The 12,153-nt window shown below is 48.9% G+C and overlaps 1 protein-coding gene across 1 annotated transcript in view; it reads left to right on the top strand.

Moving 5' to 3' along the window:
* Window positions 1-11,797, top strand: part of ADAM19 (ADAM metallopeptidase domain 19) — an 80,651-nt gene extending 68,854 nt beyond the window's left edge. Inside the window, exons 22-23 of the mRNA XM_006211893.4 lie at window positions 7,794-7,946; window positions 8,707-11,797. Coding sequence (XP_006211955.2) covers window positions 7,794-7,946; window positions 8,707-8,760 — 207 coding nt within the window. The 3' untranslated portion in view covers window positions 8,761-11,797. The remainder of the gene's footprint in view (window positions 1-7,793; window positions 7,947-8,706) is intronic.
* The last annotated feature ends 356 nt before the right edge of the window (window positions 11,798-12,153 follow it).

Below are 12,153 nucleotides of genomic sequence, written 5' to 3' on the forward strand. Positions count from 1 at the left end.
CGTGGGCTGACTGCCTTTTTTGCCCTCCGGTAAGTACAGGGCACACAGTGGGTGAGGGTGGTGAGTGTGGGGAGGTGCACGACAGAGGAGTTTCTCCCTAGTCGGCCTCCTTTATGACAAACCACTACCCATCTCAAATAAACTTCTTTCAGTTCCCCATGCTTTTTTTTCTCTCCTCTAGGCGTTTGCAAATGCTGTTTCACTGCCAGATACACTTTCTTCCCTTTGCATGGCCAGCTCCTGTTCATCCTCAGACCTCCTCTTACATGTCACATCCCCCAAGACTTCTCTGACCCCCACGCCTGAATCTGGTGCCCCCGCACTTCTCTCACCATAGTACTTATCCCACCAAATTGTACCTCACAGTATCGTCCACTATTTGAGAAGTCTTACTTAGGGTGTACGGTGATGCCTTGCTCCTTCGAGGGGCAGGTCAGGGGGCAGGGCCTCTGGGAGGTGTGAGAAGGGTCTGGGCTGTCCCCCCACCACTGGTGTTCTTTGGAAGCCGAGCCGCCCTGCCCAGCTGTCTGTTCACCTAGCATGTCTGTGCTCTGATGGCTCCACCTCTGCCTTCTGGCAGAAGTTCCTGCAGCACAGACACAGATGTTTCCAGGGCGGTGGCCAGGCGTGGTGCCTTCCGGAACCACCTGTGTGTTTTGGGTGTGTTTTGGGCAGGGGACTTGCCCATTTTCCTCTGGAGACTGCTGTTGTTGGGCACGTTCCAGCGGGCTGCACGAGGGTCCAGCCTGTCCTGTCCCTAAGGACTGCGCTTGGCTCCAGGTCTAGGAGGGTCCCTGGGACGTGAGGCAGGGTCGTGCTTTAGCAGAGCTGAGAGCATCGTGTTTGGTTCTCTGATGATGTGAAGCTGCTACTCTCTCTTTTTTCCTTATCTGGGGCAGGAATGGGATAGAAAATTCCATGCGGAAAGAGAGCGAGAAGAGGGAGGGAGGAAGGGAAAGGAGCAGGAAAAGCAGAGGAGGGAGAGGAGTCGGAGAGCGAGCTGGTCTCCTTGGGGCTGTAACAGATACCACAGACCCGGCGCTTCAGCAACAGAAACCCATTCTCTCACCGATCTGGAGGCTGCAAGTCCAGTAGGTTTGGTTTCTTCTGAAGCCTCTCTCCTGGACTTGCAGATGACTGCGTTCTCCCGCGTCCTCTTAATGGTCCTTCTTTTGTGCGCGTGCGCCCCCGTGTCTCTCTGGTGTCCAGACTTCCTCTTCTTAAAAGGATGTCTATCAGATTGGATTAGGGCCCATTCTGACGCCTCATTTCAATGTAATCACCTCGTTAAAGGCCCTGTCTCCTGAGACAGTCACACATCTGAGGTCCTGGGGGTTAGAGCTGCAACAGATGAACGTGGGGGCAGGGGCACAGTTCAGGCCATAACAGAGGGAGAGTAGAGAAAAGGATTAAGAGGGGAGGACGCAGTCATGCAAAGATGAGGGTGTGAAGGGAGAACAGAGGTCCAGGAGGAGGGGGAGGGAGCAGTCCACTGAGACCATTGTTCCTAAACATCCCACCCTGGAGGCTTGTTCGAAGAGGGTGGTGTCAGCCTCACCCCAAGGGGCTGAGCAGTAGGTTGCAGTAGGGAGCGCCAAGGCAGTGGAATCCAGTTTCGGGGAGAAACCCTAGAGGCTCCATGTCCTGCCCTGACCCCACTCTCCCTGGTGGCTGCTGGCAGGAGTCCAGAGCCCAGAAGGCCACGCAGCCAGCAGCAGGTACCCCAAAACACAGATCCCCAGCCTGGGGATCAGGCCCTGGGCCTCAGGCCCAGACAGGGGTTTCTCAAGGGTGGGCAGTGGGAGGCAGCTGCTCTGAGGGGAACTTGACCCAGTCTGGGAAGTCTGAGAAGGCTTCCCTGAGGAGGTGACATCTGAGCTGAGACATGAAGGATGAGCAGGAGAGGAAAGGGCTTTCTAGATCCTGGGACCTGGTGGTGGGAGGTTTTGTGAGAGAGCCCGAAGGTGGAGGGAACTTCAAGGCCCATTTTTCTGGGGCCCAAAGAGCTATGAGACGAGGCTGGAGAGCCAGGAGGGGCCAGGCTGTGCTGAAGGCCTTGATCAGGACTTCGGTCTGCATTCGATGGGAACTGGGCAGTGGTGGGGCATGGGAGACGTGATCAAATTTGCCATCTACAAGGGTGTCGCTTTGGGCTACCTAGGCTGGAGGGAGGTGCAGTGCCTGAGAGGGGCCCAGAGGTGTTTCTGGAACTGTTAACCTTCTATTTTTTAAACCAGGGTGGGGATCACATAAGTCTGTTCACTCTGATAAATCATCTGGTTGTGTATTTACATTTATCACATATATATATATGTATATATGTATGTATGTATGTATGTATTTAAAGGTCAGTTTAAAAAAAAAGCTTTAAATAAATGAAAGAAAGGCTCACTCCAGCGGCAATGTGATGGGAGGGGGAGGAGACTAGGTGCACAGACATTACTAGTTAGCAGGTTTAAACGGTGTCCAGAGGAGAGGGGATGGTAGCTTGGAGAAGGGGGTGGCAGTGGTGATGGGGTTGAAGCCGATGAGGGATGTGGAGAATACAGACAGGACTTGGGGAATAGCTGCCAATGAGGGTTGGCAGGGAATGACCCCCACCCCCATATACCTGCCTGGTGTCTCATTTGTGCAGCCCGATGATGGAGGTGCCACCCCCCCAAGGATGGGAGCAGTGGGCCCGAGCGGTGCAGGGACTATCTGCCTCTGGAAAATGGTGCTGGGGGAGGCCCCTGGCAGAGCCCAGCTGAGTCACAGCAGATGGGGCCCGTGGCAGGACCCTGCTCTGGGAGGCCCAGTGCTGCCATGACAATGAGGCTCCTGCCCAGATCCCACTCACTCCATGTGCACGTGCGCGCGCGCGCGCACACACACACACACACACAGACACACCCTGCTCATGTTGCACAGCGGGCAGGGGAGGGAGCACGGCATTTCCCCACTGCAACCTGTCATCTGCGCCCAGCTGCCACTTCCCCCAGAAGGTCTCGGTCCTGGCCTCCAGCAGCCATAGTGATTTGGCAGCTATCTGGGCTGGAAGGGTGTGGGATCGCATTGTCCTTTGTGGAAGGGACAGGGCTGGAGAACGTGGCTTTTTAGTCACAAGAATCTGCTGCTCATTTTAATTTCTGCTCTCAGTTTTCTGCTGGCCGAGGAGCTTGTTTCAGAAAATCTGATTTACTCCCACCCTCTCCCCGTGCTTGCTTTTTAGCCATTTTTAAGCGTGCTAGTGGCCTTCTCGAGAAGGGCAGCACTCAAGGACAGCAGGCGCTGGGACCCCCACCTGGGGAGCTGGCATCTCCCTTGCGCACCACCAGCTTGGGGATCTGTGGGTGGTGGCCTGGTTCATTCTTTGCCCCTTAAATTGTTTTTGATCACAGAAGAAATATATAGTTATTTAACATTTTTTGACAAGTACAAAATTTTATTATTCATTCAGCTGATATACGTGTTGAGTGCTGACTGTATACTAGACACTGTTCTGGAAGCTTGAGCTGTCTGAGTGAACCAAACAGAAAAGCACCCCTGCCCCTGTTTCTGGCCTAGCGGAGGGTGGAGAGGCAGAAAATAAAAAAAAAAAAAATTTAAGTTGTATAACATGGTAGAGTGGGATAAGTGATACACACCAGAAAAGGGTAAGGGGCCTGGGAATGGCGAGTGTTAGGAGCGTGTTGCAATTTTTTTTAATTGAAGTATAGTTGTGTTAGATTCCAGTGTACAGTAAAGTGATTCACTATACAAATATGTGTGTTTGCATGTACATAACTTTTTCAGATTCTTTTCCATTATAGGTTATTGCAAGATATTGAATATAGTTCCCTATGCTATACAGGAGGTCCTTGTTGTTTACTTATTTTATACGTAGTATTAATCTCAAACTCCTAATTTATCCTTCCCCCCACTGCACTTTCCCCTCTGATAACCGTAAATTTGTTTTCTGTGTCTTTGAGTCTGTTGCTGTTTTGTAAGGAAGTTCATTTGTGTCATTTTTTAGATTCCACATATGAGTGATATGATATGGTATTTTTCTTTCTCTTTCTGGCTTCCCTTAGAATGACAGTCTCCAGGTCCATCCATGTTGCTGCAAATGGCATTATTTCATTCTTTTTTATGGCTGAGTAGTATTCCATTGTATATATACCACATCTTCTTTATTCATTCATCTGTCAGTGGACTTTTAGGTTGCTTCCATGTCTTGGCTATTATACCGTGCTGCTGTGAACACTGGGGTACATATAGCTTTTCAAATTAGCGTTTCCTCTGAATATATGCCCAGAAGTCAGATTGTTGGATCATATGGTAACTCTATTTTTAGTTTTTTGAGGAAACTCCATACTGTTTTCCATAGTGGCTACACCAAACTACATTCCCATCAACAGTGTAGAAGGAACGGTCCCCTTTTCTCCACACCATCTCCAGCATTTATCATTCGTAGACTTTTTGTTGATGGCCATTCTGACCAATGTGAGATGATACCTCGTTGTAGTTTTGATTTGCATTTCCCTGATAATTAACAGTGTTGAGCATTTTTCCACGTGCCCATTGGCCATCTCTATGTCTTCTTTGGAGAAATGCCTATTTAGGTCTATTTCCCATTTTTTGATTGGGTTGTGTTTTTGTTTGTTTTTGTTACTGAGCTATATGAGCTGTTTGTATATTTTGGAAATTAAGCCCTTGTCAGTCAAATTGTTTGCAAATATTATCTCCCAGTCCATATGTTGTCTTTTCATTGTGTTTATGGTTTCATTTGCTGTACAAATGCTTATAGGTTTGATTAGGTCCCATTTGTTTATTTTTGCTTTTATTTCTTTTGCCTTAGGAGACTGACCTAAGATAACATTTCTATGATTTATGTTAGAGGATGTTTTGCCTACGTTGTCTTCTAGGAGTTTTATGGCGTCATGTCTTAAAGCCACTTTGAGTTTATTTTTGTGTGTGGTGTGAGGGAGTGTTTTGATTTCATTGATTTACATGCAGCTGTCCGGCTTTCCCAATACCACTTGCTGCAGAGGCTGTCTTTTCTCCATTGTATATTCTTACCTCCTTTGTCAAAGCTTAATTGACTGGAAGTCTGTGGGTTTATTTCTGGGCTCTCTATCCTGTTCCGTTGATCCAAATGTCTGTTTTTGTTACAGTACCACGCTGTTTTGATTACTGTAGCTCTGTAGTATTGTCTGAAGTCTAGGAGGGTTATTCCTCCAGCTTTGTTCTTTTTCTTTAGTATTGCTTTGACAATTCTGGGTCTTTTGTGATTCTGTATAAATTTTAGAATTATTTGTTCTAGTTCTCTGAAAAAACATCATGGGTAATTTGATAGGGATCACATAAAATCTGTAGATTGCTTTGGGTGGTATGGGCATTTTAATGTTAATTCTTCCAGTCTAAGAGCATGGGATATCTTCCATTTCTTTGAATCATCTTCAGTTTCATTTATCAGTGTTTTCTAGTTCTCAGTGTATGTAAGTCTTTCACCTCCTTGGTTAGGTTTATTCCTAAGTATTTGATCTTTTTTGATGTGATTTTAAAAAGGGATTTTTTTTTTACATTCTATTCCTGATATTTCATTATTAGTGTAAAGAAATACAACAGATTTCTGTATGTTAATCTTGTACCCTGCTACCTTGCTGAATTCGTCTATCTGGTCTAGCAGTTTTTGTGTGGAGGCTTTAGGGTTTTCTGTATACAGTATCATGTCATCTGCATATAATGACAGTTTTACGTCTTCACTTCCAGTTTGGATCCCCTTTTCTTTTTCTTGTTTGACTGCTGTGGCTAGGACTTCCAATACTGTGTTGAATAGAAGCAGTGAGAGTGGGCATCTTTGTCTTGTTCCAAATTTTAGGGAGAAAGTCTTTAGCTTTTCACCATTGAGTATTATGTTGGCTGTGGGTTTGTCCTAAATAGCTTTTATTATGCTGAGATATGTTCCCTCTATACCCACTTTGGTGAGAGTTTTTATCATGGATGGATGTTGAATTTTGTCAAGTGCTTTTTCTGAATCTATTGAGATGATCACATGGTTTTTGTCTTTTCTTTTATTGATGTGGTTATCACACTAATTGATTTGCATATGTTGAGCCATTCTTGTGACCCTGGGATAAATCTAACTTGGTTGTGGTGTATGATCCTTTTTATGTGTTGTTGGATTCTGTTTGCTAATATTTTGTTAAGAATTTCTGCATCTATTTTTATCAAAGATATTGGCCTATAATTTTCTTTTTTGGTAGTATCTTTTTTTGGTTTTGTTATCAGGGTGATTGTGGCTTCATAGAATAACTTTGGGAGTGTTCCCTCCTTTTCAATGTTTTGGAAGAGTTTGAGGAGGACTGGTATAAGGTCTTGGTATGTTTGCTAGAATACTGCAGTGAAGCCATCTGGTCCTGGAATTTTGTTTGCAGGAAATTTTTTAAAGTACAGATTCTATTTCACTTCTAGTAATTGCTCTGTTCAAATGATCTCTTTCTTCTTGATTCATTTTTGGTAGGCTGTATGTTTCTAGAAACTTGTCCATTTCTTCTAGTTTGTGGGCATATAATTGTTCATAGTATTCTCGTGATTTTGTGTTATTTCTGCGGTGTCCGTTATTTCTCCTTTTTCATTTCTTTGTTTGTTTGTTTGTTTGTATCCTCTCTCTCTTTTCTCCTTGGTGAGCCTGGCCAGAGGTTTGTGGATTTTGTTTATTCTTTTAAAAAACTAGGTTTTGTATTTATTGATTTTCTTCTGTTTTTTTAATCTCTATTTTATTTCCTCTCTGATCTTTATTATTTCCCTCCTTCTGCTGACTTTAGGTTTTGTTTGTTCTTCTTTTTCTACTTCTTTTAGGTGGTAGGTTAGGTTGTTTATTTGAGATTTTTCTTGTTTTTCAGGAAGGCCTGTATCATTGTGAACTTCCCTCTTAGGATTGCTTTTGCTGCACCCCATAGATTTTGTACGGTTGTGTTTTGGGGGTGTTGTAATTTAAATAAGGTCACCAGGGAAGGCCATATTGGGAAGGTGGCAAAATATGAAGGTAACGTAGAAGCACAAAGGAAAGAACTGTGCCACCCATAGGCAACTGACATGGAAAATATTCTTCATTTTTTAAAACTTTATTTTTATTTGCACAGGTAATACACATATGTACTCTTGTTTAAAAAAAAATTGAATGTTCACTTGGGCGACCCCTGTCCCCACATACACCCCACTCCCAACCTCTGACCTGTTATCAATTTGATCTCTAGCCTTCGGGACTTTCTTCTGTAACTTTGCATTTACAACGAGGGTTGGGGGAGAGTAGCTTATTTCCCATAAAGTATCCTGTACAGCTTGTACTTCGGCTTGCAGTGACTCTCGAGCATCTTTCCACCTCAGGACGTATCAACCAACTTCATTCTTTTTAAACGCCGCATCGTGTATCACTGTATAATTTTAGCAATTGGTTTATTGGTAGAAATTTTGGTTATTTATAGTTTCTTTTGCTGTCACAAACAGTGCTGCAAGGAACATCCCTGCAGTTTCACTTTTGTGCACCTGTGCAAATAGTTCTCTAACATGGGTGATAGGAAGTGGAATCATGTATTAGATCAGAGAATGATCATTTCTGATTTTCATAGATTGCTGCCATCTTGCTCTCCACAAAGGCTTTTACCTGAGCTTGTAAACACATATGCACACAAGTTCTTTTTAAATGGGACCGTTCTTTTAAAATAGTATATCCCTTTTCTCATCTGACTTCGACCCATAAAATACTGGGAACGTTTTCTTTCAAACAGGCCCTTCTGGCCTTTGCATGAGGATTGTGGCTTTCTCCCCAGGATTTCTCCAGGCCTCGGCCGCCCCAGAAGGCGCTCCCAGCTAACCCGGTGCCAGGCCGCAAGAGCCTCCCCAGACCCAGTGGCGCCTCCATCCTGCAGCCTCCTGCCTCCGGCCCGCAGCAGCCCCGGCCCCTGGCAGCACCTGCCCCAAAGGTGAGTCTTCAGAAGCCCTTGAAGTAAATGCTAGGGGCAGAGGGCCCCAGAAGGCAAGGATGTGTTGAGAAAACAGACTAGTTCATGCTTATTGTTGTAGGCCTGAACTTCCAGAACAAAAGCCGATGACGGAAGCTTAGCATTTCTTGGTCCTGCGTGACTAGCCCGTGGACTGGTGATAGGGGTTTTTGGTTTCATGTGAGACGTGATACTTAGAAGGCTGAGCTGTGGTAGCTTCAAACCTGGTCAGCAACTGACCAGCTGAGCGGCCCTGAGCAAGTCACTCTCTTGAGTCTCCGTTTTCCTCACCTGGAAAGCAGTGTTGGGTTGCTGGGAAAGTCAAGGCAGTTATTTTACATTAACCGCCAGCCTGTGGTAGGCTGTGCGCTAACGGCCCCTCTCATTACCCCTTCCCTGGGGCTGACAGATTCTCAGGCAGCCAGTCCTGGGAGCTGGGGCGGCAGGGAGGAGGTGAGGAAGCTGGATGACCGCCCTGTGTTCCCACGAGGCCCCAGGAACGCTGCGGACTGACTGCAGCTCTGCGGGCAGAGAGGCGGTGGGGGCGGCTGGTCCGCTGGGGCCGGGGCCACGACTGTGCCTCTCGCCGTACAGATGACAGTCCGGACAAGCATACACGTGACAGACTGCTACAGAAACCATCCTCCCCATCTGCCACAAGCAAGAGGCCAGCTCCCCACTGATCCCCACTGATGAGCGTGGAGCTGATGTCTCTCTCCCTCCCGTTTCTTTTTTCCCACAGTTTCCTGAATACAGATCACAGAGGGCTGTGGGGATGACTAGCTCAAAAATCTAGCCCCGTCTAAAGGGGCTTCTCCCTTTCCTTGAAGACTCTGAACACCACGGAGGATCCGTGGCCACAGAATCTGGAAGAAGCATGTCTGGCCACCTCCGAGCTCCTCTTCTCCGCCCCACTTCTCCTGGAACCACCGCATCTCTGAAAATCTGCTTGACTCGGCGCCTCCTCGGCCTCCTCTGAGGCCCAGAGTGACTACTGTCTGAAGGCATCCAAGTGTTGTTTTGTGCAATATTCAGCCCCGGGGTGGGAGGGGAGGAGATGAATGGCTGCTCCTCTCCCATCCCCCCTTCAGCTGGCCCCTCCCTCCCGAGGTGCCAGGTGAGCTGGTGCAGGCTGTCTGAGCTGGCGAGCCCAGCTGGGAAAAGTCTGTTTAGTCCTTCAGGCCAGGACTCAACTTGGAGAAGCCATCCATCCCCATCTTATGCTGGAGGGTACGCCTAAGAGCTTTCCACTGCTTCCATCTTCCTCAAAGGCCCCCAGGCTGGACAGAGGCTAGGCACGTGCCATCCCTTTTAGCTCCGAGATGGAGAAGGGCCACTCCAGCCACAGCTGTGACCCTGACCAGGGCTTGGTTGAGGTCACAGCTCCTGGTTCTGTGGCCACATGTGAACAAGTCAAGTCCCCTCCTCATACCTCCCCCGTCCAAAGCCCCCGCATCCTCTTATTCACACGGGTCGCTCTGACTCAAACAGGTACTATTTGTAGGCAGTGTAGACAGCAGGGGGAGCACAGCCTGGGCCCCCTCTGAGCCCTCAAGCCAAAGGCTGCGACTCCGCCCGCCGTTCTTCTTTGTTGCTCTTTGTTCTCTCTTCTGCACTTTCCAAGTGCCTCGCGCTTTGGCTTTCTCCTTCCCACTCAGACTCGCCAACGCGTGGCGCTGCAGAGAGGGGGTCCCCAGCAGCCCCACTTCCTGGGACCTGGTGCTGCGACCTGCAGGTCAGGGTCCTGCCTGAGGGCCGGCCACGGGATTTTCTATGCTGGTTCTCAAGAGTGCTGACCGGGCAGACTCGGGCCACGGCCGTGGGGTCGCAGCTTTACTTTCCATTGTGTGTTGTGACCTCAGCAGAGTCTGCGTCTTCCTCTTACTCCCTGACCTATATCTGAGTAAGGTACTCTGGCACGGCAGCAGGTGCGGTGAGGGGAGCGGACATCCTGGGCGCTCCAGCCTGTCCCCAGGCCTGGTCACTGGCTTGAGGCAGGACCCCTGCCCTCCGAGCAGAGCTGCGATCTCTAGAGAAGCAGCAATCAGCAGACTTCATGGGACAGAGTCTGCGCCGGGACCAACCAGGTTTCTCTCTCAGCCCCTTCCTAGTGTTCTTTCCTCTGGTCCTGTCCTCCCCGCAGAAGGGAGGAGGGCTGTGCGGTGCTCTGCTAGATGGGATATTTTCAGAGTCGCTGGAGATGTTCTCCGGGACTGTCTCCCACCCCAGAAAGGTGCTAGGCAGTGTGGGGTCTCCCCACCTCCTGCAGTGAGCAGATGTTTGCTCTTAAAAACCTCATGTAAGGAAGAGGCTTGAGTTTTCACTCTCAACCACTACCCCAGGGCTCCCTTATAGTTCTCTGCACGCAACAGGTGCTCAGTAGATGTTCTTGGGTTTGTAGACAAGTGAGAGGTTGAGGCTGTGCACTTGGGGACACACTTGGAGTAGATTTAGAAAGCGCTCAGGAAAATGAAGTTCTCTTCCCTCAGGTAGTCAGGCTGTTGTGGTATTAGTGATATTTGTGCCCCGGTCTTGCCGACAAGGGCCCTGGTTGCTCCCCAGAGCCAATGTCCACTGCCTCTGCTGCCTGATTAGGTCGGGGACGGCCTTCCACTTAAGCGTGCTCCTCTAAACACCCCAGGGCTCATAGCTGGGTCCCAGAAAATTAAAGGAGAAAAGACCCCCCCCATCACCCTTCAACTCAACCCTGTGCCTCAGTGATGTTCCTGTGGCATGTCCAAATTTTCACCGCATCAGTAGGTGGAAGGCTCTGAAGTGAAAATGCCACAGCCGTTGTGGCTGCATGAGCCTTCTGAACCTGAGCCCCCCCCCCCCCCCGAGCCATACCAAAAAGAGACCTGGGCTGTTGCTTTCTTGGGTTTTTCTCGTTTCTGTTTTCCACTATTTTAATACAACCTCCATCCCATAAAATTGTGCTGTGAACTGGAAGATGGTCGAGTTTTCACAATTTGATGAGACTTTCTGGCAGCCAGGTCTAGTTACTGTTTCACTCCTGGCTCTGTTCAGGGAGCTGGGAGTCGCCATTCCGGCTGGCCAGCGAGGCTGCCCAGGAGCAAGACCGGCCATTACGGGCCCGCTTTTCCCTCCTGTGTCCATGTGCTGCTTTGAGGTGACAAAAACAAATGTGGGCTTAAGGAGGGACTTTGTTCGAAAGGAAGACTGCAGGACCAGGGGAGGGGGTGCTGCCCGGGGAGAATGCTCAGGCGTGCCGAGCTGCTGCAAGGTCTGTAAGCACCTCACAGCTCAGAAGGAAGGCCTTTGGTAGGAGGGGCAGAGCACGGCTGGAGAGAACTGCGTTCCGGGACCGCCTCTGTGCTCAGCCCTTCAGGGGCGCGGCTGTGTGAGGGCTCTAGCCGAAGGCTGACCCATGTTCAGAGTCTGGGTGGGAGGAGAGGCGCCGAACTGAGGCCTGATGGAGGGAGTTAACCAGCTCTTTGTTCAGATGGAGACTGCGTTAATCTTGGTAAAGTCTAACGGCCTTCTCTCAGTTTTTCAACCCTATGTGTTTTTCTTAAGAGCCCAGGTGGCCTCTCTGAAATGTGGACCTCATGGGAGGTCACATCCTGTCCCTGTGAGGGTTTTAGCCCAGGACCGGGCTCCAGGGCCAATTACCTGCCAACCATAGGTGCTTTTGAGCCTTGTTTACTTCTCCCTAAAAAAGAAACGCTCCTTCTGCCCAGCTCGGAGAGGCTCGCAGATCTCACGGTGTCTCCCTGCAGGCCTCAGGTGACGTAGTAGCCTCTTCGCCTACTGCCAGGGCCCCTTGCCACCTCTTGCAGGAATCCTTTTGAATAAAGCCTCCCCTTACCTATGTCAGAATTTGTTCTTATTTGGCAGAGGGCATGAAGACCTGAATGTTTCGAATCGGGGATCAGTTCAAGTCAGTGCTTACGTTAAAATGTGTCTATAACAGCTCTACTGGACACCCAAGAAAGGCAAGGGTATGCCAGCGGGGAAGGTGCCCCACCCCCGGGGAACCTGGCAGAGGAGAGGGTCTCCAGAATCCAAGCCAAGCGCCCCCAAAGTCACCCTCCCGCACCCCCTCTCTCACCGTCCCGTGTGTACGTGTGTGTCTGGGACCCAGGGCAATGTGAATTTTCTTTTTATTTGGGAGATTGTTCACGGAAAACAGACCCTCTTTTCTCTCGTCCACCTATCAATTGTTTAC

This window comes from Vicugna pacos, chromosome 3 (genome assembly GCF_048564905.1).
Source record: "Vicugna pacos chromosome 3, VicPac4, whole genome shotgun sequence".
NCBI lineage: Eukaryota > Metazoa > Chordata > Mammalia > Artiodactyla > Camelidae > Vicugna > Vicugna pacos.